The 25,566-nt window shown below is 42.2% G+C and overlaps 2 protein-coding genes across 2 annotated transcripts in view; one reads left to right on the forward strand and one right to left on the reverse strand.

The window, feature by feature from the left end:
* Nucleotides 1-3,433, reverse strand: part of acbd6 (acyl-CoA binding domain containing 6) — a 30,087-nt gene extending 26,654 nt beyond the window's left edge. Inside the window, exons 1-3 of the mRNA XM_034584034.1 lie at nucleotides 2,938-3,433; nucleotides 2,666-2,730; nucleotides 1,707-1,803 (exon numbers count right to left, since the gene is read on the reverse strand). Coding sequence (XP_034439925.1) covers nucleotides 1,707-1,803; nucleotides 2,666-2,730; nucleotides 2,938-3,216 — 441 coding nt within the window. The 5' untranslated portion in view covers nucleotides 3,217-3,433. The remainder of the gene's footprint in view (nucleotides 1-1,706; nucleotides 1,804-2,665; nucleotides 2,731-2,937) is intronic.
* Nucleotides 3,434-4,632: 1,199 nt separating this feature from the next.
* The window catches only part of xpr1a (xenotropic and polytropic retrovirus receptor 1a), a 70,690-nt gene continuing 49,756 nt past the window's right edge, over nucleotides 4,633-25,566 (forward strand). The window contains exons 1-2 of the mRNA XM_034584031.1: nucleotides 4,633-5,199; nucleotides 11,268-11,319. Of these exons, the coding sequence (XP_034439922.1) occupies nucleotides 5,131-5,199; nucleotides 11,268-11,319 (121 nt within the window). The 5' untranslated portion in view covers nucleotides 4,633-5,130. The remainder of the gene's footprint in view (nucleotides 5,200-11,267; nucleotides 11,320-25,566) is intronic.

The following is a 25,566-nucleotide window of genomic DNA, read 5'->3' on the forward strand; positions in this document are numbered from 1 at the left end:
GAGTGTGTGTACCCCACCTCTCCTTCAATATCAGCTGAGATTGGCACCAGCTCCTCCCGTGACTCTCAAAGTACAAGTGGTATAGATAATGGATGGATGGATGACAAGTTACTGACTTACATCCCATATCCCTGACACCAGGAACATAAGTTTTATTCCCTAGTTACTAAATATGTCAGTACCTTAAAAATCAAAATGTAACGTGACTGTTTCTTTCAGTGGCTACAATCATCACCAGTATGTACACAAAAATGTTTATGAGAGACTTTTAAATCAACCCTAAAACATATATATGCTGCCTGGCAATTTTGACATATGACAACAAAAGTCTATTAGTGGATATTCTTTTTTTTAAATCTTAAATGTCAGATTAATATCTGAGTTTCTGGCCATCAAACTTCATCTGGCTTTATTAAGTAGAAATCCACCAAGCTTTGCAGAATGATTAAGCATTTTCCAAAGTTATGGAGACTAAATTTAGAAACCCATTACCTTACTGTCGGCCAAATAGCAACTTTACAACCTTATTTTGGGTGTAAAATGCTAAATTTGTAAATTAACAGTTTCAAAATTGGCTCTGCAACAACATTTGAAGAAATGCTAAACACTGACTGCTGCCAGCTGCAATAAACTTCACTGTGCACTGAGCTTTAGCCGGCTCAATAGATCATCATCTGAGAATGGCTCCTTAAAAACTGACACTTGAAGAAAGAACAGCATTTCCTTTATAATCTCCATTGTAATCATGCAGAGCAAACAGCTGGCCTTCTTCAACATAAGCATATTTATCCTGCACACATTTTAATGCTAATATTTCGCATGACAAGTTTGTTCTTTTTAGTGTTCCATTAATAATCCTCTTCCCAACAACACAGACAGTCTAAACTTGTTGTTGTAACTGAACGCGTGTGCCTCAGGGGACAGGTTGTCCGTGGCAACACAACTCTCCTGACAGTTGGAAGACTCCACTCAGCAGTGAGTAAAGATGTAAACAAACTCTCTTGTGTCACCATACATGGAGACACATCTCCTCAGCTATACTCTGAAAGCTTGATGTATTATTCATGTCCCAAAATGTCAGACAGTGAGGAAGACAACATAACCTCCTCATGTATTTTTCATGCTACATGTACAGAATAAAGAGCAACTAAAAGGACCGACACTGGGACACTGACCTCTACTGACAAAAACACCATACTGCATTTGACAAAGTTGACATTGGCTGTTTCCCTATTTGTCCTTTTTCTCTCAGCATGGACAGGAGTTCAATACTTGTGTTTATTTCAAATACTTGTATACAAAGTGCCAGATGGGTGGGATTAGAGCAAAATAAGCTTCTATACAATATTCTCTGGTTGAATGAGTTGGACCTTCTGCCTTATTTCATAATATCATTAAATCCACAAACACTGACTTCTAAGAAGGACAAAAAGATGGCTACAAAAAAGACAAGTATACGTTTCATCAAGTCTGCAAGTCATTAAGCATCTGTGATATTTACATCAGGAATTTAAGAGGGTATTATTAAACCTCCCTGTTCCTTCTTATATGAAAGTGTGTCAAAACTTGTTATCACTTTGTTTTGTTCTTATTTTGCAATCAATTTTAGTACAAGACAGAATAACACTAAGTTGTATAGTATAGTACTTGACAGTGTGTGAAGTTGTGGGAATCAGCTTTGACTTTTTAGAAATGGATGTTATTACCTTCGTGCTGCCTTCAGGGTCTAACACATTGACACATGAAATGTACTCTTGCATTGCCTGCTCTGCTTCCATGTCTCCCAGCTGCTTCCAGGCCTGCCTGTAACAATAACATCATAACTGTCATCATTATAATCACCATCGTCATCATCATCATCATCATCATCATTTACAGATGAACATTTTTATCTGCACTGGGTGTCATGATTTACAATGTCCACTGGAAAGTGGATGAAAACAGCAAAATAAAATGTGAAATAGACATTTTGATATAAACTGACACAAACTGAAAATATTATATACAGTATATTTTTATTTTTTACTTCATGTAGGACAAGCAGTTCATATTAAACCATAGAAAATAGACTGGGTAATAACTATCACAATACAACTTTCATCAATAGCAAAATAACACATGTCCAATATATCTTGATATAATGCTTATGCATTGTGTCAGCACAGTGAAGAGGTATAAATTATGATTGATTTACCTCAGATTTGTATCATGTTTTGCTGTTTATTAAGTGTTTGTCATTCTCTGGCCAAAAAGAAGAGTTAAAAACCACAACCCTCACTCAAGAGCAAGTATTTCAACCTAAAAGAAATAATAATGTGAAACTAGTGATAATTGATATCAACTGATGTGAAAGATTTTGATCTTGATGTATTTGTTGGTCATACTGTCCAGCCTGGTAAAACCGTGTGCATAACACACGTGTAAAATGTAGAGTAGACAATCAAATGCTCGCTCTGACACACACAGTCAATGTCTGAAGCTTTCTATAAGTGTGTGTGTGTGTGTGTGTGTGTGTGTGTGTGTGTGTGTGTGTGTGTGTGTGTGTGTGTGTGTGTGTGTGTGTGTAATGTGAGCTACAACCTACAGTACCAAAGTGACCCCTGTTTATCTCCAACTGTGTTCAGACTCGTCATTGTGACCTGGTCACCAAGTTGCAGCTTCATACCATTTCCTCTGTCCTTCGAAGTCAAAGAAGCCGGGCTTTGGTGTATTGCACTTTCCCACTTTGACCTGTGAACACAAGCGTCGATCAATAAGCTGGTTAACTCAGCCTAGTGAGACTGGAGGAGAAGACACAGACATGAGGTTAAACGACCTGATCTTGACCCAGTGATGGAGCATGAATGTGGATCATTCCCTCCATGTGGCTGTCATGTACCGTCACGTGACGCCACCACTGGAGGGCTTCTCCATTGGTCCAGGCGGTCTGACACTCACCTGTTTGTATCGGGCGTACAGGTACAGCAGCTGGTCTCTGCCCGCGGTCTGGACCAGGTCTCGAACGCGATCGGCTGCGGAGTCAAAGTCCGCCATCAGGTCCTCTCCCTCCAGCCTGTCCCCCATCTCCATGGCGCTGCAGTCAAACTTCCCCAAACCCAAGTCCGAGTCGGAGTCCGAGCCGGCTCCACCGAGAGGCTCCCCCGTGTCGGGCCGGGCTGGGTCTGTACCTGAGCCCGTCGCAGTGTCCGGGGAGGACGACGGTGACCCAGAAGCCATTGTTATTGCTGCGTGTGGCGAACTGCCAGACACGACGAGCGCCGCAGACCCGCGTGAAAAATATTAAATAGGAACAGAAAGCAGCTGCCGGATAAATAGTTATAAAGTCATTCAGCGGCTACTTCCTTATTTCCATCAGTTATCGCTGAGAATCAGTGACAGTCGGATTGTTTCTGTCGCTGGTCCGTCGCTGGTACTGTCAACTAAACGCCCCGGCTGACACACCAGCTGGAACGAAGGTTCCAGATACATTACTGACCGGGCTTCGTAGTGCTTCCCCGGCAGGAGAGAAAAACATGAAGCAACAAAACAATTAACATTAAACAATAGAAAAGACTCAGGGTTCAGAAATGTTGCTATTCAGATGCAGTTTGGATGTTTATGGTTTTGTTGATTGTGTTGTTTATGGTTAATCTTTTGCATGTTAAGCGTATTAGTTGTTGTTTTTTTATTGTGAGCTCATTAAGGTTTAGCTCCATCTTTTGCCTTCTGAGTTCTGCAGCTTTGTAACAGTAACAGAGGAGAATTGAATTCAGCCTTTGATTGAATAGCTTAAGCTTTTCGACCAGCGACTCGTTTAATCGCTTTTCTGTTCTATTTAGGTCCAGTTTCAGTTTTAATCCACTCAACCTGATCTTTGTATTATTCTTGTACTGTAATCAACACGCTATTCACATGAGGCCTGATTGTGAAAGTTTCTGTTGACACTTGTTATGAAGTAAACAAATTAAGTCAACCAGACACATTGGCAGCAGGCTGCATTAGCGCAGTTTGTCCAGCAGATGCCGCTATATACAAAAGGATTGCTCGTCACCTCTCCCAAACACCGCTAAGAAGATTCATTCAAAACGAAACTAAACTGAATTTAGAGCAGATTTAGCTAAAGTTTAGATCAGACAAGACAATACAAATATTCAGACAAACACCTTTCCGACACACAATCACTTTTGGTTTCGCTCTCATTGCATTTCCCATAAATCAGTGGACAACATAATAAGATCCTTCAAAATATTGTAAGTGATGGTAGCTTATTATCCTGTCATTTTGAAACTATCTACTTTTCCAGAGCATAAACGAAGACCTCTTCATTAAAGCAGGTTTTCCAAGTATGGACTCATTTGCTGTCCCGTTTCCAGATGGGCTTTATTTTGGAAATGTGGAGATAAGCCTGTGAAAAATATGCTTAACTCTAATCATTTGAATTGGTGGAAGAGAGGAGACAAAGATATGAGAACAGTGACTTTTGAAAAAACACGTTTGTAGTCATTAGAGGATTTTTTTTTATCAAGGTATGTCAATTATTTTAAGGTTTAACTCTATCCGCTATTTCATTTAAGATCCTCAACAACAACCACGTGCAACAGCGGGCGGCACGTGGGGGTCAGGTTTCTGTGAATGAGGGGTGAGGGTGAGTGAGGGGTGAGGGGATCATTGACCACGCTGCCAGCACTCTGACAGGAGGTCCCATCCACGCCCGGTGCCCCTGCGCGCTCTGCTGACGCAACCACGTCGCCTGTGGCTCAACGCGATGGCGGACCGCACTGTCCCCAGACCTGCCCAGCGAGGGACGGAGCAAAGTCACTGACCGAGCCGCTCTCACCGGCTCCCTCACACCCGACCACCTGTTTTAAGCAACAAAACCCCCAAAACGCAGAGGCTGCCGTCACCGCGGTCCCTCCCGTGAAGTAGTATGTGGGACGGGATCCGCTCGGAGCGCACAGACCGGGACGAGCCACACGCGGAGTGAGCGGAGCGGAGAGCGCCGGGCTGACGCGCCGCATGTGGAGCTGCAGCAAGTTGACTGCCATTCACACACACACACACACACAAAACCCCCAGAAAGTCGCGTCGACAGGGGACAGAAGCGGAGGATTTTAACCCAGGTTCGAAGAGGGGGACTCCTGCTCCGGCAAAATGAAGTTCGCGGAGCATCTTTCTTCCCACATCACTCCCGAGTGGAGGAAACAATATCTCCAGTATGAGGTAAAGTGACATTTATCTTCTATTGGAAATAAAAGCAGCCTGGACAAGCGGAGGAAAACTCTCACAAATACACCACATTTACTTGGGAAGTATCACAGGGAACAAGAAGATAAGAGTCAACATCAATGGAGGGAAGCTTTTATGAATAAATATATATTTAGTTTCAGTAAATCTTCCTCCTGAGAGCAATGAACGACGGGAAACATAAGGGAAGCCCTTTTGTTTATGGAGGGCAATTTGACTGCGGCTGTTAAGAGCCACAGGGAGCATTCAGTGTTTATTATTGTTGTTTACCGAGTTTACAACATCTAAATAAGAACATAATGAACAGTTTACTGAACAATTCGATGCTTTTCATGCTGAAAAAAATACAATATTTTTTATTCTATATTTTATCAATTTACAGTCTGAATGTTTTTTAAACTAAATTATTTATTTTGATGTGTACATTTTTCATATTCACGTATAAAGCAAATATTTCCATCCTGGATTTCATATATTTCCCCATGTTTTGATATTTCTCTCCCTTTGGTTGTTCATCATATAACTAATATGTGGGTTATACATAAAAAAGAGGGGATAGGGGTCATGTTAATTATCCATAGCTGCAATTACCACAAACAAATCACAGTCTTTTAATTATCCTTTTTTTATTTTCAACAATCTTACTGGACACAATGGTAATCTCCCAAGCATCAATTATTCATTGCTGCAATATTTCAGATTCCTATCCCTCATTTTAAAACGTTTATTTGCAAGAGAAAACAGATTGTAGACATGATATTTCATGTTTTTTTTTTAAATCAAGATGTAGTAATAAATATTTTGCACAGTTTAACAGAATTTTTTTTCTCTTGAATTCCACCTGCAAGTCTTCATCTGACAGGATATTCTGATGTCTGATGATTTAGATCTTTGTGTGCACACATGCTCTTTGTTGGGTGGTGTACAGTACTTGAGGATCATTTTATTTTCACACCCCACTTGTCACTGGCTCTACGTTAAGAGCTTCAGTGCAGACATGCAGTGACAGGAGAGGCTGCTCCGTTCCATTTAGCTCTATGAATTATAGACAAAGAACCCGTTCCCTTCAACCTCAGAAACCTACATCCCAGACTCAACACAGGCTCACTGAGCTGGTTTTATTTTGGAAACATGCCCCGAATGTGACTGTTAAGTTGCATAATCGCAGCAGCAGACACTTGGATCTTTCCAGCCTGACATGAATGATATGCTGTCATCAGTGTGTAATAAAAACATCCTCAGGCAACACAACTCCAGTGAAAACCAATGAAAGAGATGTCAGATATGTGGTGAGCACACTGGGAAGAGGGACAACTCTGCTGTATCACTGTTACTTTTAATTGGTCATTAACACACATGCACAGCTTTTCTTGAGTCTTTGTATGGACAGACTGCCGCTCAGTGAGACAGGGACAGATGCATGACCATACCAGCCATTTTACACCTCCAGATTTTCGCCTCGGCACTCACTGACCTGAGATGGATGATGGCAGATTTTCTCTGTCATCTGCGTGTGTACCAATGTTACTGAGTTTAAATAGATATAATAATCTTTAAGTAAGAGTAAAGATTTAATATGATAGTATTTAAACAATATATCTAAACCAGCAAATTTCAATAGGGGCACTTTAATGACTAAAATGCCCTCAAGAGCAGATGATTAATCTTTTTGTATTTAAATTTAAGCTTCTTCTTTTATATCTAAGGTTACTTGATTACATTATTAACCGATTAACTGATTTCTGTGAGCAGGAAAGATTGGTGGACTTCATCAGTCCATATCTTTAAATACCTTTAAACAATACCTTTGTTATCCTCTATCCCGAAAATCCAGCCTATGCAATCATATAGTCATCACACATACTGTTTAAATATGTAAAACTGGAGGATTACTGTCTGTTCTGTACAGTTGTTATTCTTTCTCAAATCTGAATTATATATGTCCTAAGGGTTTGCAGGGAGGAGGGCTTTCTGTGTATTTGTGTGATTGCGGCTGCCTTGAGTCTTTGTCTGACCTCCGTAAACACCATTACCTCCTGAGTGGGTGGAGCTGGGAGGGAGCTTACACCTACAGATGATGGACATCTTAGTCAAGGCGTTTATCTCCCGAGAAACCAGTCAAGAGACAAGGACAAACATAAAAAGTTATGTTATGCAAGTAAAGTCGTTTAACTTTCGTGACGTGGGTCGATGAGATGAATCGGACTTTAGAAGAAATCAATTTTAATGTCCCTGAAAAATACAAAGCCTGGTTTTGCTGCTGTGGAGTTACACAAGCAGTTCAGGGACTTGTGCAGAGACCCTGAAGTCCATTCAGCAAACATTCAGTTATCATGCACAGAGGTAGTCATCACAAACTGTCTATTTATTCTGCATTGTGGCCTCTGCAGGCTGCACTGTAGTTCCGTTGTCTGTCTATAAAATGACACAATGACACATTGTTCCAGCAGTGCAGGTCATTTGTACCCGTAATAAAAAATAGGACACTTCCACAGTGGCTGTGTTAGTAAAGCTGCCCACATCCAAACTGACGCGTGGATTTAAGTGATATTCTTGCCTTTGTGCGTTAGTAGGATTAATTAACCCGGTGCCCCGTTTTCCCTCTCCTCCTATTTTCGGACCACCCCATTGTGTGGAAATCTGTGCGCCGCCTGTGCAGATTGGTCAGCGAGTCTCTATGCAGATGTGAAGGATGCAGCAAAGTGGCCGCTCCAGCGAAAAATACAGAGCTTTAGCTGGTACGGCACTTCATCTGAGAGTGGAGGCATTGACAAGGCAACTGAGTGATGGAGTAATTAGGTGTTCTCTTTATCCTGTGGGATTGTAGTTATAAACCTATATGCTAAACAGCTGCTTGGTATGGACGTGTGCAGGTCCTGCAGATTCCAGCGCCTTGTTCCAAAGGGCAGGGGATGCAGGTGGATTCGCACCTATGTCTATGTTGGGTGTTACATAAAGTCTCAAGTTTATTTTCTGCTTCCTAATTTCATTTCCCTACATGCCGGAGGATTTGTTATACAAAAAGCAAAGCTGCTTGTATAACGGCATGTGATTAAAAGTGTTTTATATAACTGTGTGTTGGACAGCACAGGTATAAAGAGAGGCAGGGATGCAGATGTTTGTGTGGGCGAGAGAACAAGGCCACTTGTTCATCTACATCTGAGGTCTAATCATTCGTGTAAACTCGGAGGAGGAGGAGGAGGAGGAGAGTGCATGTGCATACTCGCATCTAAAATTCAAACTAGCAAAGTGTCATTACAGTATGTGGATGTAAAGCAGGTGCCTGTGTGATTTCAGTGAGTGATGGCTGGTTGTTCAAAGGTGAAGCCCCGCCTTTATGTCATTAAGGGAAGTGATGCAGTTTAAATGTCTGAGCTTTGCATTGTAACATGCAGACACAATGTAAACAGTGCATTAAATATACAGCACCCTATCTGTTGTCTGCGCCGTGAAAGTGTGATTTATCAGCATGTTCTACATTATGAACCTTATGTATACAACAGGCACGGCAACTGCTGTGAACCCCCCCTCTTCCTATATACCTCCCTCCCTCCTTCCTTCCATCCTCACCTCATCGTTCCTCCCCCACTGGGAGGACATCTGGTCCCCGACCAGACCTGCCCTCGGCCTCCCTCCACCCCTCCCCGCAGCCTCTCCTCCCATCCTCTCCACTCCTCTTCCACTTAACCGCAGAGCGAAGGATTCAAGTGATCCACCATTGGCTTTCTATTTGAGCCAGAGATCTCTTCAGAGTCCTAACGAGCATTGTGCGATCTCCTCGGTCACCAGGGATAACAATCTCAAGTACCTCAGAGGAAGGATTTGAACATGTAGCACATAAATATTTTTGTTTAGCGTCCACTCCACATGCCACAGCTTTTAAAGGATTGAATTCCATTGACAGGATTCAATCGAATGGACGCTCTGCAGTTGTAAGCCTGTCGAGTGTCACAAGTACTTACACGTGTTCCCTACATGTTTGTTTGAGTGAGTATGGGCTATCATCACGTTAATGCATGGTCATTCAAACCGATGGGCTCCATTAGGCTCGGCTTAGTTTTTGTCTACAGGTTTCATCACTGATTTTCTCCAAGCCCCTAAGGTTTAGCCTAAATCCCCAAAGAGCCACCCAACCCCACCCCGCTTTCCCGTCTCTGTCATCACCATGGCGATGCCTCCATCTTAATGAACAACCCCCCCCCCCCCCGTCTAAATCTGAATATCTGTTTCCCACATATTAGAGAAAAGGGGAGGTTTTTCTTACCAGAAATTAGCCAGGACTGGGCCTTGCTCCAGTGTTGTGTATGCACAGTTGGTCCCCTGTGATCTTTACCATGCAGACAAGGTGGAGCGAGCGCTACAGACACATGGAATGTTCTGAGATCTCTGAGGAACCTAAAGTATCAACAATCCAGGCTGCTACTAATACACAGCAGTTTCTGAGAGGTCCCCCACACACACAGAATTACTCAGAGCTCCCTCTCTGTCATGTTCCAGAAGCAGCAGGTTATATATGATCATGGACAAAGAACAGTTTCAGGAGATAAGAGAGAAAAACGTGCAGGGTGTCGGGCTTGGATGACAGAGAAAAATATTCCCCTCTGTTCTTTTTATGCTTTTTTTTAGGCATTTTGCTTTTTATTGATCAGACAGTAAACGTAAATTGGGGAGAGAGAATGGGGGAAGACATCACCCACACTACTAGGAGCTAACAGGCGCCACAGAAATATTCTCCAATAACTTTATGTATTTTTTCATTTTAAATACACCCAGTGCGGGATAGAGAAGCGAGTAAAGTTTGGTTTCTCGTGCACATTTTTTCGAGCCTCGTAAACACACTGACTTAATGAATCACTAATTAAAACTTGATAAAGTTTAACAGCCAGACTTTTTTTATCCCCTATTTTTAATCAGAACAGTTTAGTTCCAAAATAATTTAATGAGAAACAGGATCCAGCTCTAGTCTTTTTGATTACTTCTGATTACCACTGAAATGTTCATATGAGTCATTGTTCAATTATCTGTCATTTCATTTTCGTTTCATTTCATTATCTTCACGATCAATCTTACTGCAGAGAAGAAACCTCATTTAACCAATGTCGCTGTCTCTAAGTCTTTAAATGATTTTCCTCTGTCTCATTTGTCCAGCAGTTTGTCGGACTTCCTCTATCTTCATCTTTCTCCCAATCGGCAGTTTAAATTACAAACTTCTGTCAAACTCCACACGTGTCGAAAGTGACTCAATCTTTTACTGTTCATGTTAAAAAAGTCCAAACAACAACCATTTTTCTCTTTTGGCGTCATAATTCTTTATGCAACAGTTTTGTCTTTTTTCATGGGTGTATGAGATGTGTTGCTGAGATTTTCGTGATTTAAACATAGTGAAACATCACATGAAAAAGATGACCCACATTTCATGCAGCTGGAATCTAAAATTTATTACCAATGCATTATGAAGAAATCTTCTCTGCGTAGTTGTTGCATTATTTGATGTTTGTAGCAATCGCTCTGTCCTATTTGTCATTGAAATAACTACTGTTGAGTCTTAATGTTTTCATCAATTTGTGGACGCTTAATGGCTCCGTGTTATGAGTGCTGTTATTGAAATGGACAAGAGGATTAAAATGCCCGGGTTTTCGTGTCGTTCGATATGTTAACAGCTGTGCGGCCGTTGCTGCAATCCCCCCCCCATATGGAGGAAGTGTTATTTAATGGCTCTCAAATGGCTTTAGATGGTTTAAATGCTACTATAAAAGCATATGGTGCAAACAGTTGTGTTATGACTCGCTGCCCCCTGTAATCACTTCTTACTGTTTACACGTTAAATACATCTTCCTCGCTTCGAGCTGACTCAAGTGCTTGTGACACTTTGTCTTTTAGGCCATGTGAAACTCACCCTACTTTTATTTACTTCGGACTTTGACATGAATTCTGACGTCCAGTGAAAACTACATTGATGTTTCCTGTATAAACCAGTTGTTGCTTGGGTGCAGAAAATGCAGAAGTTTTGACCATCTGCATTATTTTTCTTCTTTTCTCATCAGGCGTTCAAGGAAATGCTGTATGCTGCCCAGGACCAAGCTCCTTCCATAGAAGGTAAGGAGACACCCTATTTGCATACACGGGCACACACACACAAACACACACAAACACACACAAACACAGACAAACACAGACACACACACCCACTGCCCCTTTTGCCCGGGGCCTGTTTGGGCATCCCCAGAATAACAGCCTTCATCTACTAAAAATAGTCAATCGCTGCTAACGTGCTGCCACCCTTCAGTCTCTGACTCGACCAGACTGCAGGCAATTAGTAAATCATTACCTTCTCCCTCACTATCTTAGATAACCGGCTTTAAATTATACACAGACGGGAGTGAAGAGACAAAAGTGCTGAGAAGAGAAGTTGGAAGTTTACAAAAGATAAACCTGTCCACTTACTTTGTAGTCAGCAACAACAGACACCAGCTTGGGTTAAGTTTTGAGTGGTGCTATCTACTCAACATTGCAACGATAAGGAAGGCCACTGGCTATAATTAATCTTTGGCACAAGTGATGTCTAATGAGGGAAAGAATGTGAAGCATTTGTTTTTATTTTAGATCCCGGTTTGTGGAAGTAAACAACTTTCTTTAGTTGCAGGCTTGACGTGTGCGTTATGATGTGGTGACGTGCAGCCCTGTCTGTGTGTGTCTGTGACGGGACGATCAAAATATGGCTGCTGGAAAGTGACCTCTGCGTTGCTTGCATGACTGTGCTTTACGATGTAATGAACATGTGTGCGCTCGGCCCCAAATGTGCATGTGTGTACTGATAGATTTTTTTCAGTGTTGTTCAATATGCCCCTTCACAGAGCTGTGTCTCCCTTTGCTCAGGCAGTTGTAGCTGATGGGGGGCTGATGTGGGGAGAGAATGATGTGATTGTATCCGACTGACAAAGTTGTAACACAGCCACCGAGACTCTCTGTATGAGTCAGCGTCAGGCAGAGAGATCAGTTTCTGCTGGCTGTTACCTCTCTAAAGGTTGTTTTCACCCCGTCTGTTTGTCTGACTTTTAGCAGGAGAAAAAACTACGGAGCTGATTTTATTGACACTTTAACAGGACAGATCCAGAATGTTTTTTCTCTTTCTTTAACATTGCAAGATAGGATTTTTTTTAAACATTTTTGTGAATTTCCAAAGAAATAATGCAGAGATCTTACTGATCATGACCATGACCAGTGATGACCATATGTAGAGGACTGATATCTATGAGTGTGTGTAATTTGGTGCAGCTTGACTGTTGGGCCTTGGCAGAGGTATGTGCTCAACTGAGATGTATGTGCCATTTTAGTTTCATGTGTGTATTTGCCAGCAGAATTATGTAAACAAATTCTGAAGGGATTACCACGAAAGTTGGGGAACATGGTCCAAGAAAAGAAAGATGATTATATTTTGGTGTGGATCTGGACAAAGGAGCAGATCCCTTAGTTTTTATCACTTTCTTTAACATTGCGAAATATATGTTGTTTTTTGTTTGGTTGTTTGTTTTTTACATTGTCACCTATTTCCCAGAGAATAATTAACCGATCTTGATTAAAAAAAAAAAACGGGGATTGTTGGGCTGGTAGTGGTATATTCTAGTTGACTTATGTTAGACTGCAGTAGGCATGAAAAGGAGACTTTCAGAAGTTGTAATGCAAAATAGTCAGTGTGTACATGAATGCTAATCTGCTTTGTGTGAATAAGCTCTGTATGTTTGTACGTCTATCCAACGTGTCTTGTTCAGTGATAACGTATGAGCTGTCTCTGCTTTGTGAGGTGTCTCCAGAGGCCGTTAGCTCGACAAGGCAAACTGAACACAGATGATAAATCATTTCCTGTCTCAAACCTGAGCTGTGCTCATGGGTCACTGGTCTGCCTCTGTCTGCCGGTGGCATGATAGGTGAGTGTGACTTATGAATAGAGACAGGATCGGTCAATCAGTATAAAACTGTGCCATTAATCTGGTATCGTCGTGACGTTTCAACATTCTCCACTCAATCATATGGATTTGTGAGCTTTTCACACTTTTGTTACACAGTTCAGAAAGTGACCAAAACACCGAAGCAGACAAGTGCGAAGAAAGCAGAACCAGCAGCGGCATTTGTAGAGTTTAGAGGAGAAGAAATGCCCTTTGGTGATTCTATGGGAAAGGGGATTGTAGCCATAATGAAAACAGCAGGCGAAGCAGAAAAACAGTATTATTGAGCCCTGTCAGGGACACACTCCTGTAGCAGAGGTTCACTGAGTTTTCATAAGAGAAACTAGATTAGCAGGTGTTATGAAATTCAAGCTTTCTGCAGCAATTTCTCTTCAGTTCAACTGACTGGATGTAAACTGGGCCAGAACATTATTAGAAAAAATATGCTAAACTTATATGATGTTCTTCTACTTTTGTAAATGTAAATCTCCTGCTGTCGCATAAAAACCAGAAACCAGCAAACATTCACTCAAAAGAAGCTGGAAAGAGTGATTGTTTCTTTAAAATGAGTCTCTGTGGTAATACAATATTTTTTAAACAGATTTTTACAGCTTGATCATTATATTTTATCTGTTCCTTCAGTTCACGACTTATAGCTATGATTGGATTCATGGATGCACCCCTCTATCGCTCTCCCTCCCTCCACATCTCATTCATCACAAAAAGCAAGGTTTTGGTATTCACAAGATGTTTCTCTCGCCTGAGGGAGACCGTTTACTGGGTTATAACTCCTCGCTCATCCACCCTGCTGTATCTAATAGAGCTGTATAGTAGATAGACACAACACAACCCTGCACAGGCTGCACTTCTAACCCTCTGCAGAGACCGCTGCATGTGCATCATGGTCAGATTGTGAGAATCTCACTACATTATGGCCAAGAGCAGTAAAATAAATGTGTTATGTTCATGGTTTGATCTCCATAAGTTGATAATTGTCTCTGTTGATGCGTCGCTGTGCAAGTGTGGTTTTTATTTGCTCAATCAGCGCCTCCACAGCGGAGAGCCTCTCTGTGAACAAACCACAGAAACTACACGTGTTCAGCATCATTTCCCAACAATAATCAGTCTGCACAAGATGGATGTGCAGTAATTAAAAGATCTTGTTGCAAACATACATGGACATGATGGAACCTCTGCTGCTGCACGTGACCTTTCACCCATCGTCAAGATCTTTTGTTCTTGTTCCCTCCGATTCTTCATTAGTCCTTGTGTAATAATAATTAAAACAACGCCCCATCGCTGTAATGTGAAGAACCAGTGGACGACAACGGAGTGAACAGCTGGTTGAGTCTCTGGTTCGCCCTGATCCAGCCATTAGAATGAGTTATGCCACGATCCAATTCAATTAGCCCGTTGATTGTTGTAGATCCGAGCACAATGGCCCCCCGGATTATAAATACACAGCTTTAAAAGGAACGTGTGTGTGTGTGTGTGTCTGAAAGTATTTTAAATAACTTTAGCTGAGCTTTTACACCGCAAGTCATTCATTTGCTGTCTCATTCATTCATCCACTCATTCATTAACTGTTTCCTTCATTCTGTTGCTCTGTGAATGGTCAGTCCATTACTGTGATGGTATCTGTGTCGGACTGGGGAGAAGATGGTAGTGATGGCACCGTTTGAGTCACACAGAGATTAAGGGTGGGGCTAGTGTGTAGTAACGCACGCACACACACACACACACACACACACACACACACACACACACACACACACACATTGTCCAAGGAGGGGGTTGGCGTGACCTACAGCTCAGAGAATGGATTTTCTTCTGTATCACAGGGTCTCGATGTCAAAGCTGAATGAATGAAACCAAAAACCCCAAATAATATGAATAGATTCCTCATGTGCACTGCAGCCTATATTATATCACAAAGTAAACAGCAAAGGAAAAGTAAATGGAAACCTTATTTTCCCCACTGTCTTGTGGCTTGGCCTTCAGTGGCCATATCCCTTTAGGGCTTTTCATGTTTTATGCAGTCAGATCAATAATGGCATAAAAGCTGCAGTGTGAAAAAAAGCACGCTTGCACTATTTCTTTGTGTGGCGATGAGTTGCTTTACCGATTCAAATCAAAACAAGATGTGATGGTATTTTTCCAAAAGCTTCATGTGACCTCTAATTTTCTTTTAATCAAGCTCAAGCAGTGAAGTGTTTGGTTGTGTTGAAATGAGGAGCCTATGAGCCCCGACCTGTCCTTTGAGTGAACAAATAAACTTCTAATCCTCTATGATGATCAGATCATGCTTCAGTTGTTGCACAGCCCTTGATGTCATAATAAATATCGTCACTATAATCGCAACCATGTCTCCTTCAACTCGCAGCCCAAAGAATGACAATCTCATTATATTGGAGACTGAAATGGAAATGTATCACAGGTTATCTGCAGTTTTCTGAGTGACGAACTGCTGAGATAGTGACGGGTGGCTATCAGGGCACCGTGTTTGAGTATGAGTACCTTTTTGTCCTTGCTATGCGGCTAGTGGACATGACAACATTGCAATAATAGAGATAACTGCTGTGCTTGTACACATCTTGGTGCATCTGGCTCGAGGCCCAGTGAGTCCCAGGCCAGATATGTTTGTTTTTAAGTGGTCTAGACTGGAGTTGCTGAGCTGTTTTATCAGAGTGGAGAAGGAAAACACTGTAATATCTCCATAGAGCAAAATGAAACCACCACTCAAAGTTGACTCAACAGTTACATGAGACAAGAGAAAACAACCGAATAGAATAAAATTGAATAAAACACAAGGTACCTCTCTGTAGAGCCGGATGGATGAAATAAAACATTTTCTGTGTTTTTCATGTGCACAAATTATCCGACTACTGACCTTATGAGACATTATTTCGATTTTGATGTTTACATGAGTAGCTCATCAGTTATTCCATTCATATTCTGATTTACATGTTACAGAGCATAGTCCGATTATGTGACACGTCATCACATCCTCTACGTCATCGCGTCTGATATTATTTAGTCAGTTTTAAAAGCCCAGCTTGAAATAGTCGAATGTACGATGGAACCATTTAGGATGTTTTCTTTCTCATTTTTCAAAGGCTACGACTTATTTTTTATGCCCAGGTCATGCATCGTCAAGCAGCTGGTAACCGCAGGATGTCGCCATATGCTGTGAAGACTCTATAGGACATTATAATGCGGTTAAGACTTAAAGATGTCTACATTATGCGTCTCGGGTCGGAATACTCAGCATTTTATTGGATTATTGCTTATACTGAGTATGAACTTATTTGCGCTGGTTATCAGAATATACTGTTTGCATGACAGTGTCATATTCAGACTATTGTTTCAATCGGGTTAAATTGGAATTGGCGTCCATGTGAATGTGGTCGGTGTGCCAGAGCACGGAACCACAAAGCCAGATGTTAATTGTTTCATCCCAGCCTCCTGCTCTCCACCGTACAACCTCTCAGGTTTTTGTTCCTGCGCCTCCCTTCGGTACTATATTGTCCCGTCCGTTTTGGCTTTTAACAGCTTTGATTGCATGGAAATAAACAGAGCAGTAAACCTGCACACTGTGGCAGCATTTTCCTGCTCTGTCAGCGTCCCCTTTTAGCGTCCGACCAGGTCTTAATTAATATTTTCGTTCCTGTGTGTGAGCTGTCCTATTTGCTTAATGGAAGCAGCGACGTGAATCACAGCCACAAATCACTTCAACTACACCTTTCAACCAGCACTTATTCTGCTATTTTCTATTGTTGTCCATGTCGCTTTGCTCACCCGCCATTTTGTCCACTGCGGTTGTTGTTGACGAACATGATGAGAGGTTAGTTGTAGGCTGTTTGTTATTCTGCTGGCGTATATGATGGAACAGCAGCTGTTATAACTGCTGTTGGTCCCTGTTGGAATCTGTCACCGTTCACCCAGTGTGGTAAAAGCTTTCTGATACCTGTAATTTCTTTGCTGTTCTTTTATTCTTCTTTCCAAAAATATTGATGCATCTGCTTGTTTGTTGCGTTTGGACCAAACCACTGGATCCCTCTGTTCTTAGTGGTTTATGGGTTATTGCTCAGCAAACATAAATGATACACAATTAAAAGAATTATATGTCCACACTTTATCCACTGTGAACAACCTTGGATGCATCTCTACAGTAGATGAATAAATAAATAACCATATACACACAGTATCTCCCTAGCCATACTGGAGCTCAAGGATACATGCACGACACCAAGGGGGAAGCATTCAGGGAAACATATACAAGCAGGCATTCAGAGGGTGATAGAAGAGGATGGGAGATAGATGGACAGACAGAGAGACAGGTAGACAGGCAGGAGGGCTAAGCAGGACAGTTGTGTGGCAGCCAGGGTCTCCAACCAGCCTGCATTATTGATGGCCTCTTTGACAAGCTCCTGCTGCTGCCGCTTGCTTCCATGCGCTAATTGTCGGGTCTTTGTGGGGGTGGGTTTTTTCTTTTTGTTCCTTAATCTTGGAGCCTGAATGTAGATATAGAGAAAGGCCCAAGTTAACCCAACTCAAATGGAGCAACAATGGAACATGACAACTTTACGGGATAATCAAATGGGTTTTTTAGACCTCTAAGGTTGACATTGTCGTCATTATTGTTCCTGCTGTTGGAGAAAACATTTGTTATCGTCTGCAAAAATGATATGTAGCTGTATATCGATGCCTGTTGCTCTGCTCCATATCAACAGTAGAAACACTCCCAGAAACGGGAGAGGAGAGATGCTTAAAGGCTCATTTATATTTTCCACGTCCGCCAAGGGTCCGCTCTGGTCCTCGTGGCGTAAATGTTGTCATCCACCCATGTCCGCCAAGGTTTGCATGGACTTCTATGCAAACGTCCGCGTGCAGCCCAAAATTTGTGACTGCATTGATTGTAGGCGTCGACTGTGCATCCTCTGGGTACAATATATCCACCGTCAGGAATGGAATGGAATGTGGGATGTGTGGCACCCACATTTTAGTATAAATGGAACTGTGGGTAAATACGTGTGACTGGAACGAGAACACAACTCTCAGCGGATACAGAAGGTGTAAAGTATGGTCAACCCTGGGCTCTTTACCCAGTGGAGATTGTTAGTCCACAATAGACCACCACAACGTCAAAATCGTTTATAATGATTAAACCAGGAAATTTCTTCATCACGCGCACAATGGGTTTTCTCATGACCCAAGCAGGTTTAGCGTCCAGAGTGGATTTAAACTGGCCTCGATTTTAGAAAGCAGAGTAGGAGGGAGGCGGCTGTGGATTGTGAAATTGGTCGTTTGATGAGGCTTCTGAGGGTATTAGAGGGGAGGGAAGCAGGGGGGGTCAGGGTCAATACAAACCTAGGATCGTTTTCCCAAGGTCAGGGACTAATCGAACTGAGATATTGAACAGTGAAAAAAGGTGATGGGTAATTGGATGAAGAGCGGGAGGAAGAATGATTGCCAGATGTCTTCACTATCATGTTTGATGAGATGATCATGACGGAATGGAGAACAGAAATAAAGAAGAGGTAAGAAAGCAGTGATAAATGTGCTGAATGGGATCGTCGATGACCGGCCCGAAGCCGAAAGAGAAACAGAAAGAGAGTGATCCTTCAGGCTGGAGACAAACAGACTGAGTGGGAGGTCCCTGGGCTCATCTCCAATGCATGTTGCCCTGCATTAGCACTACAGCCACCCCGCAAGAGGAAGACAGAGAGAGGAAGAGAACCTGGATAGATGAAAGTCTTCTATCCATCCATCCATTATTCATCGGTGAATTAGATCTGGCTGAATGAAGTGGAGGAGAGCAGGAAAGAGAGGGAGGAGGAGAGGGGGACAGAAGGAGAGGAGGAAAGGTATGGGTTGACGTAGAGAAGGAGGGATCTTGGCAGCAACTGTTGTGGTGCTGGGAAAAGGGGGTAAGGAGTTCAGATGTGGCTCCAGCAAAGTGGATATATTTTTAGATTTGGGGCATTTGACAGGATACTGGGAAGGATTCGATTTCCACTGGTGTTTGCAGAAAGGGGCAAAGGGATTTGAGGTGTGGAGAAAAGTGGGCAGAAGAAGTAAGGGCAGTTGTGCACATAACTGATGATATGTTTGGGTTTTTTCAAGGAGAGAGGTGAAGGAGAGGTCAGTGGTGCTTAGAGGAGTCTCTTAAACAATGGTACGATGGCTTCTTAGGGTTATGAGTTCTTTAGCTAACGACCGGTCATTAGTGTGAAGATCTCGACAAGGACCTACTCATCTCCGTGCCTCAGGAACAGGCTGTGATGAAAGAAGAGATCTCAACAGGACTTTAAATACAGAATAAATAAACAGTCCCTTAATGAAACCACATTTATATTCATTTGATCCAGATTTTTATTTGGAGCTGCACCACATTGCTCACACTCATAAATATCATTTCTCTAAACATGTCAGATTCTTTTTACATTAAGATCCATGAAACCTTGAAAAAAGACATATCTCACAATTTTAAAGAAAGTGAAAAAAAATTCCCAGATCTGCACCCTGATCCAGTTTCATGCCAACATTTTTTTTACCAGTAGTTTTTATGTACTGCTGCTAACCAACAGATAAACAAACGAATGCTGAGGAAGACATAAACCTATCGGCGGAGGTGACAGACTCTGAATATTAATCCTCAATATGAACACCAATTAAGTGTCTTTGAGTCTTTACTTTAACGGGAATGTGATACTTTAGATAAACATAAAACACAGATCACGTGATCAGGCTGTTTGCCAGGTGCACAACTGGAGATCACACACACGCAGCACCAGCAGTGATACAACAATCTGGAGCATGGAAGGAATGTGAATGTAATGAGATCCATCTCTGTTGATTAGGAATCAGCTGACCAGCTCTCAGGGGTTTGGTGTATTTGTTTAGCATTAGCACGGCTTCCAAACACTAATCTAACCTCTGTCATGAGGTAAGTTATTGTTATTAATCTGCGATGAGAAGCCTAATGAAAGGATTTGGATGTCTGCCAGCAGATCAACCCGGCTCCTGCTCACATGACATCTTATACAGCCTGGATTCACACGAGGCCGCTCAGACAGATTAATCTGAATAGTTTTCTTTATTGACTGCATTGCTTGGCTGGAGTTGGAAAGAAAAACGATTTGGATGTCATGCACACTCATGCGTTATCTGTCGTGTAGTCAGAAATTAAAGATCAGCCGTCTGAGTAAGGGGAGGTGATGATGGATGGATGGAGAGAAAGAGAAGAACAGAGACATGTGACCTTGTCTCTGCTGTGTGTGTTTAGATGTTTTTATCTTCCCAAGCTGCCACTCTGTGCTGCACTCACACACAGCTCTCTGCAGAGAGGCTGCCCTCCCACACACATGCACGCTCGCAGACACACATACATGTGCACACACAGACACATAAGGAGGTGTGTACTACGGGGGGTGTGGGTGTGATTGTGCGCTATAGATAATGACAGCGGGGCCATATGCTAATGCATTTCTGTTTTATACTGCAAGTGCAGTACAACCAATGAAATACAATAATAACATGATAATAACTGTATTTATACAGCACCTTACAAAACAGCCGTTACAGAGGACAAATAAAAATACAATATCATTTAAAATCGAAGACAGCAAATGTTATGATATAAAAGCTCAAATCAAAGACAGCAGATTAAACAACACATCATTTAAAAGTAATGGCAAAAGAAAATGATAAAATAAACATAAGTTATATCAAAACAGAATCAAGTAAAAGCCATTCACTAAAAGTATTTGTCCACTCTAATCTCTGCATTAAACACTATAGATGGGAAATGAGAAACTGTCATTACTACACACAAGCTTAATTGTATTTCACAGAAAAAACTATTTTCAGAGTCGTTTTTTTTATCTTAGCTCATTAAATTCTGTTCTAAATAAACTCTACACTACGACAGGGAAGCTTGTGCTATTTTTTAAAAACAATTAAAAGGATATATTTGTCATTTTCTGTATGGCCTCATGATGTGGGTGTATGTGGGTTTGTACTGTGTGTGTTAGTGGGTGAGTAGGGCAGTGAAGAAGACACAGTGTCCTTCACTGTGCCCGCGTGCTGCATCGTGTCTCTGGAGAAACGGCCAACATCCTGGCTCAGATTGGCTCAGACGCCTGAAAACACGTGGAAATTGTACCTCTCATACATGAAGCTCATATGAGATTGTCTGTTCATCTCTGTGCTGCTGTATTGACTCTCTGAGATGATAGTCAACACAATTACAGGCCTCAGCACTACACCTGGCAGCACGGGGATCTATTTCAGATCCCATATCTGATGGAAGCATGTCTGTACGGCAGCAGAGAGTTTGACTTTAAATTGAGTCATGCTCCCACGGGGGTCAGTGCCAGTGTGCATGATTGCATCTGTATGCCTATGTGTCTATGTGCGTGTGTGTGTGTGGAGGGTGGGGTTACAGAGGTGGCATATATTTATCTTTGGGTTATTTTTACCTGTGGGCAAAATGAGAGTGACACACTCAGAGAAAGACAAAGGCTTGGCATTGGAGAGTCGGGGGCAGTGAGAGGATGAAATATACAATGAGAGAAGGAAGCATGGATGAAAAAGAGAGGTGACATTGGTGGTAATTGGAGGAAAGGAAGCTAAAGCCTCAGGGAGCCTCCTCTTCCAAACGTTACTATTACTCACAAAAGATGTGTGGAGAAAATAAAACTGGATTTAGAAAAAAAGATGAGAGCCGAGCTGAAGCTCTTTCATTTTCTCATTCAATAAATTTGGATTCAAAGTAGATTTTAAATGCTTCCCCAAAGGCGACAGCAATAACTAGTCACAATTTGAGTTTAATATATCTGAGGTCAGGGGTATTTATTTCAGGGGGCACAAAAATATTGTACCAGATATAATTTCTCTTCTTATTTACACTAGAACACATTCTTCTAATCCAGAGACGAGACAGAGACAGAGAGAGAGTGAGATTAATAATTTACAGTTATTGTTCCCTCCTGGACAGCCTGTCTGTTTTTATATTAAATGTTGAATTATTAACAGTGTGTGAGATTGGAAATATGGATAACGGATCTCCCTTCTGGTGGACAAGGCTTCAAAAACTGCCACTGGTCAAAAAACCCACTATCAACCACTATCGTCTGGTTTTGCCTGCAATGGGAATGGATACATCCGGCATTTTCTCCCCGGTCACATGACTCTGTAGTAGACACGGGTGTTGATCGGCACCGGCTCCGATAGAAACATGACATCCGGGTGAATTCTCACATTTTTTGACAATAGATGCTGATGCTGCACCTTTTTTGGCGCAATGTTACGATGCATGTCGAACTCTGGGCATTGGCACGTAAATTTCCATGAATCTTTGTACACTTGTTGTTTATTACATCTCCAGAAAAACATGCCGCAGAATTGTTTTCTTTGTATCATGCAAGAAGCATCGCTGGCAAGACGGCGAGGTGAGAGACCTTCTCAGTTTCCAGCACGTTGGTGACGTCGAACGTGACTCACGGGGGGAAAATAAACAGAGAGGCAAACTCCTTTACTGGCAATGGGAAAGGAATCAATCGCCGTTTTTTATCGGGTTTACCGAAAAAACCTGCGGACAACCATTCATTTTGGTGTAAAAGAGGTTTTACTGGCAGCATGACAGGTAGATGGTAGAGTCAAAGGTAAATGAATGTGAGAGCATTTTATGGTTTTATGATATATTAGAAGACAATGAAACCGTGTTTGCTCTCTCTCTCTCTCTCTCTCTCTCTCTCTCTCTCTCTCTCTCTCTCTCTCTCTCTCACACACACACTCAATGTCACTGAGTCACTATGTCAGGACTGTTGCTTATCATTCTTATAATACCTCTTAACCATCCCAGCTACCATATGCTGCCCTCAGGGACTCTGCATATTTCATGTCCTCCACAACATGTGAGTGATGTATTCATGATGTGCTTTAATAATAACCGGTACTGGTGGAGTGGACTCACCGTCGGGGTCGAGCATGTTTGGTGCCTGATGGTATGTTCGCCGACCTCCTCGCCTGTCATTTACAGAAGTATCCTCTTGATTTACGAGCGGCTATACGAGACACTCCTTCGTGGCTTTTCAGTAGAAACAACAGTTTGTCTCTGTTTTGCATCGTCCTCAGGGCAAACAGAGCGGCTTCCTCTTGACAAGTACCATCTGATAATTAGGGCTCATAATCACCCTATTAGTATTCAGCTCAATCGAGCAGAGAACAGCTTATTGTTCCCCTGGCTTGAGCAGCAGCCCTTTATAAGAGGATTATTGTGAATTTCTTGTTAGCGTTTTCATGTGAATCAATCGTATGTGCAGTGACTTAAATTGTTGCCTTGTTAATCTCACAAGCATTTGCTTTTAATGTAGCAGGCAAGAAGGGGTTGCAGTCTCGATTCATCCTCTATTAGGATGCATGGTAATGTTTGTGAAAGCCTTAAATCACCGGTGGTGGGGGGGGAGTGGTGCTGTGTTTCAAAGTTGGTTTCATTGTAGGATTGAACTCTCTCCATCACTGTTACCATGGCGCCAAAGAAACAGACTGGAATTACTTGAGCCTTGTTTTGTTCCTGTGACATTCAGGACCCAAACACAACAACCATAGTACATGTGGAGCGCAGGGCTGAGGTGTTGAATTTTAATACTGTCCTGTGAAAGAATGCTGGTAACTCTTAACAACACTGACGCATGGAGTAAATAAATTATTATTCTTTGTACTACGACAAACACTTCATTATCACAAGTCCTCCTGCACTGAGAATCAGCGCTATAGTATGTATGTATGATAGCCATGATAATTCTCATTGTGAGAATTTTTACATTGTAAAAAGACAAAGAGTATTTATCCTTATATTGCCAGTGAAGTCACATTTTACTGAGTGGCGACCACTTCTTAAAACGTAAAAAAACAAATATTAAAAAATGAAAAAAAACCATAACATGCCTTCATACTGCTCCTGTGGTGGCATCCAAGTGTCCGGAAGCCCCGACATTCAAATTCCACTCGAAACTGCGTCATTTACACCATCATCATTTAAGCCTAAATGTCCTCTGTTCTCCTCCTTCTATTTACTGCCTCAGTTCTCACGAGTGTCCCGAGAACTCAGCTATCACGAGTTCTCGCTGATCACGTCTCGCGAGAATTCGCAAGTATCGTGTGACCTCGTTTTCACCTCACCACCCCTCGGCATAGTGGTGTGTCATTTTTGGGTTAACTATCCCTTTAGGATCTTGCTTATTGCATTAAAGCTAATATGCAAGTTCTGGAAGTCAGCTTAGTGCTAGCAGGATACTCAACAGCAAACTGCCCCTCCCACCTCTTCCTCTCCCTGCACCGTAACACTCTGCTCTTACCATACATCCTCCTCATCATGTTTGCTGACTCATCTATTGCAGGAATCTGGTGCTTGCGGGCCTGTGAGTCAGCCTTATTGATGTCTGCCAGCAGCTCTAGGCCTCAGTGTGAGAGGCGTGGCAGACCAGAGGAGCATTTATGGATTGATTAATAACAGTGAGCTCCCACCTCTGACTTTGGCCTTCTCTTGGTTTGAAGGGCGCGGCCTTTGGCAGCACCTCCCCCACGTCAAGATGTTTCATATTTCAATTAAAGAAATATAAAAAAACGAAGGAAAAACCAGGAAATATGACAGTGTCCTGTCCGTCGCATTGACAATTCAATGTGTGTGTGCCTTTCTTTCAGCTTTTCATTCTAAGCACGGTGTTGTGTTGTCTTGGCTACACTTCCTTAGCGACTGTAGTGTGTATAGTGTGTTTCTTTTTGTGTGTGTAAAACAAGGAGTAGTTCAGATCTTTGGGGGGTCAATTTATCTAGCCTGATGCTTGCTGCAAGGCTTTAGGAGGCTCAGTCAGTATGGTTCATCCTCTGACACACACACACAGACACACACACACACACACACACACACACACACACACACACACACACACACACACGTACAGAGATCTCTGGCTCTGATTTGGTGGTCTACCTGCACTGAGGCCAGATGAAGGGGATGAATGGGATTTCAGGGCCCAGTGCTCACTGGTGGTTGACAGACAGTGGCTGCCTCTTCTCTACGTGCTGCTCTTTAAACTCAGTTGGTATCCACCCCATGCTGCTGAGTGACTACGCACATGGCCACACACAAATGCCACTCACAGCGGAAGCCCTTCACTTTGTGCCGTGTATACATATTACACACAGAATGCTTACAAACAAGCCACGTGCCCCGATTGCTTCCCAAGCAATCTCAAGAAACGCTTATGAGGACCCTCACATACATAGTGCTTTCCCTCTTTTCTGACTTTTCATTTTTTAAGATATTGTTTTGAGCGTTTCACCTTTATTTCGCCATCAAGAATGGAAATTTCATCTGAACTAGGGTCAGCTG

The sequence above is a fragment of the Hippoglossus hippoglossus genome, chromosome 4 (assembly GCF_009819705.1).
Source record: "Hippoglossus hippoglossus isolate fHipHip1 chromosome 4, fHipHip1.pri, whole genome shotgun sequence".
Taxonomy (NCBI): Eukaryota; Metazoa; Chordata; class Actinopteri; order Pleuronectiformes; family Pleuronectidae; genus Hippoglossus; species Hippoglossus hippoglossus.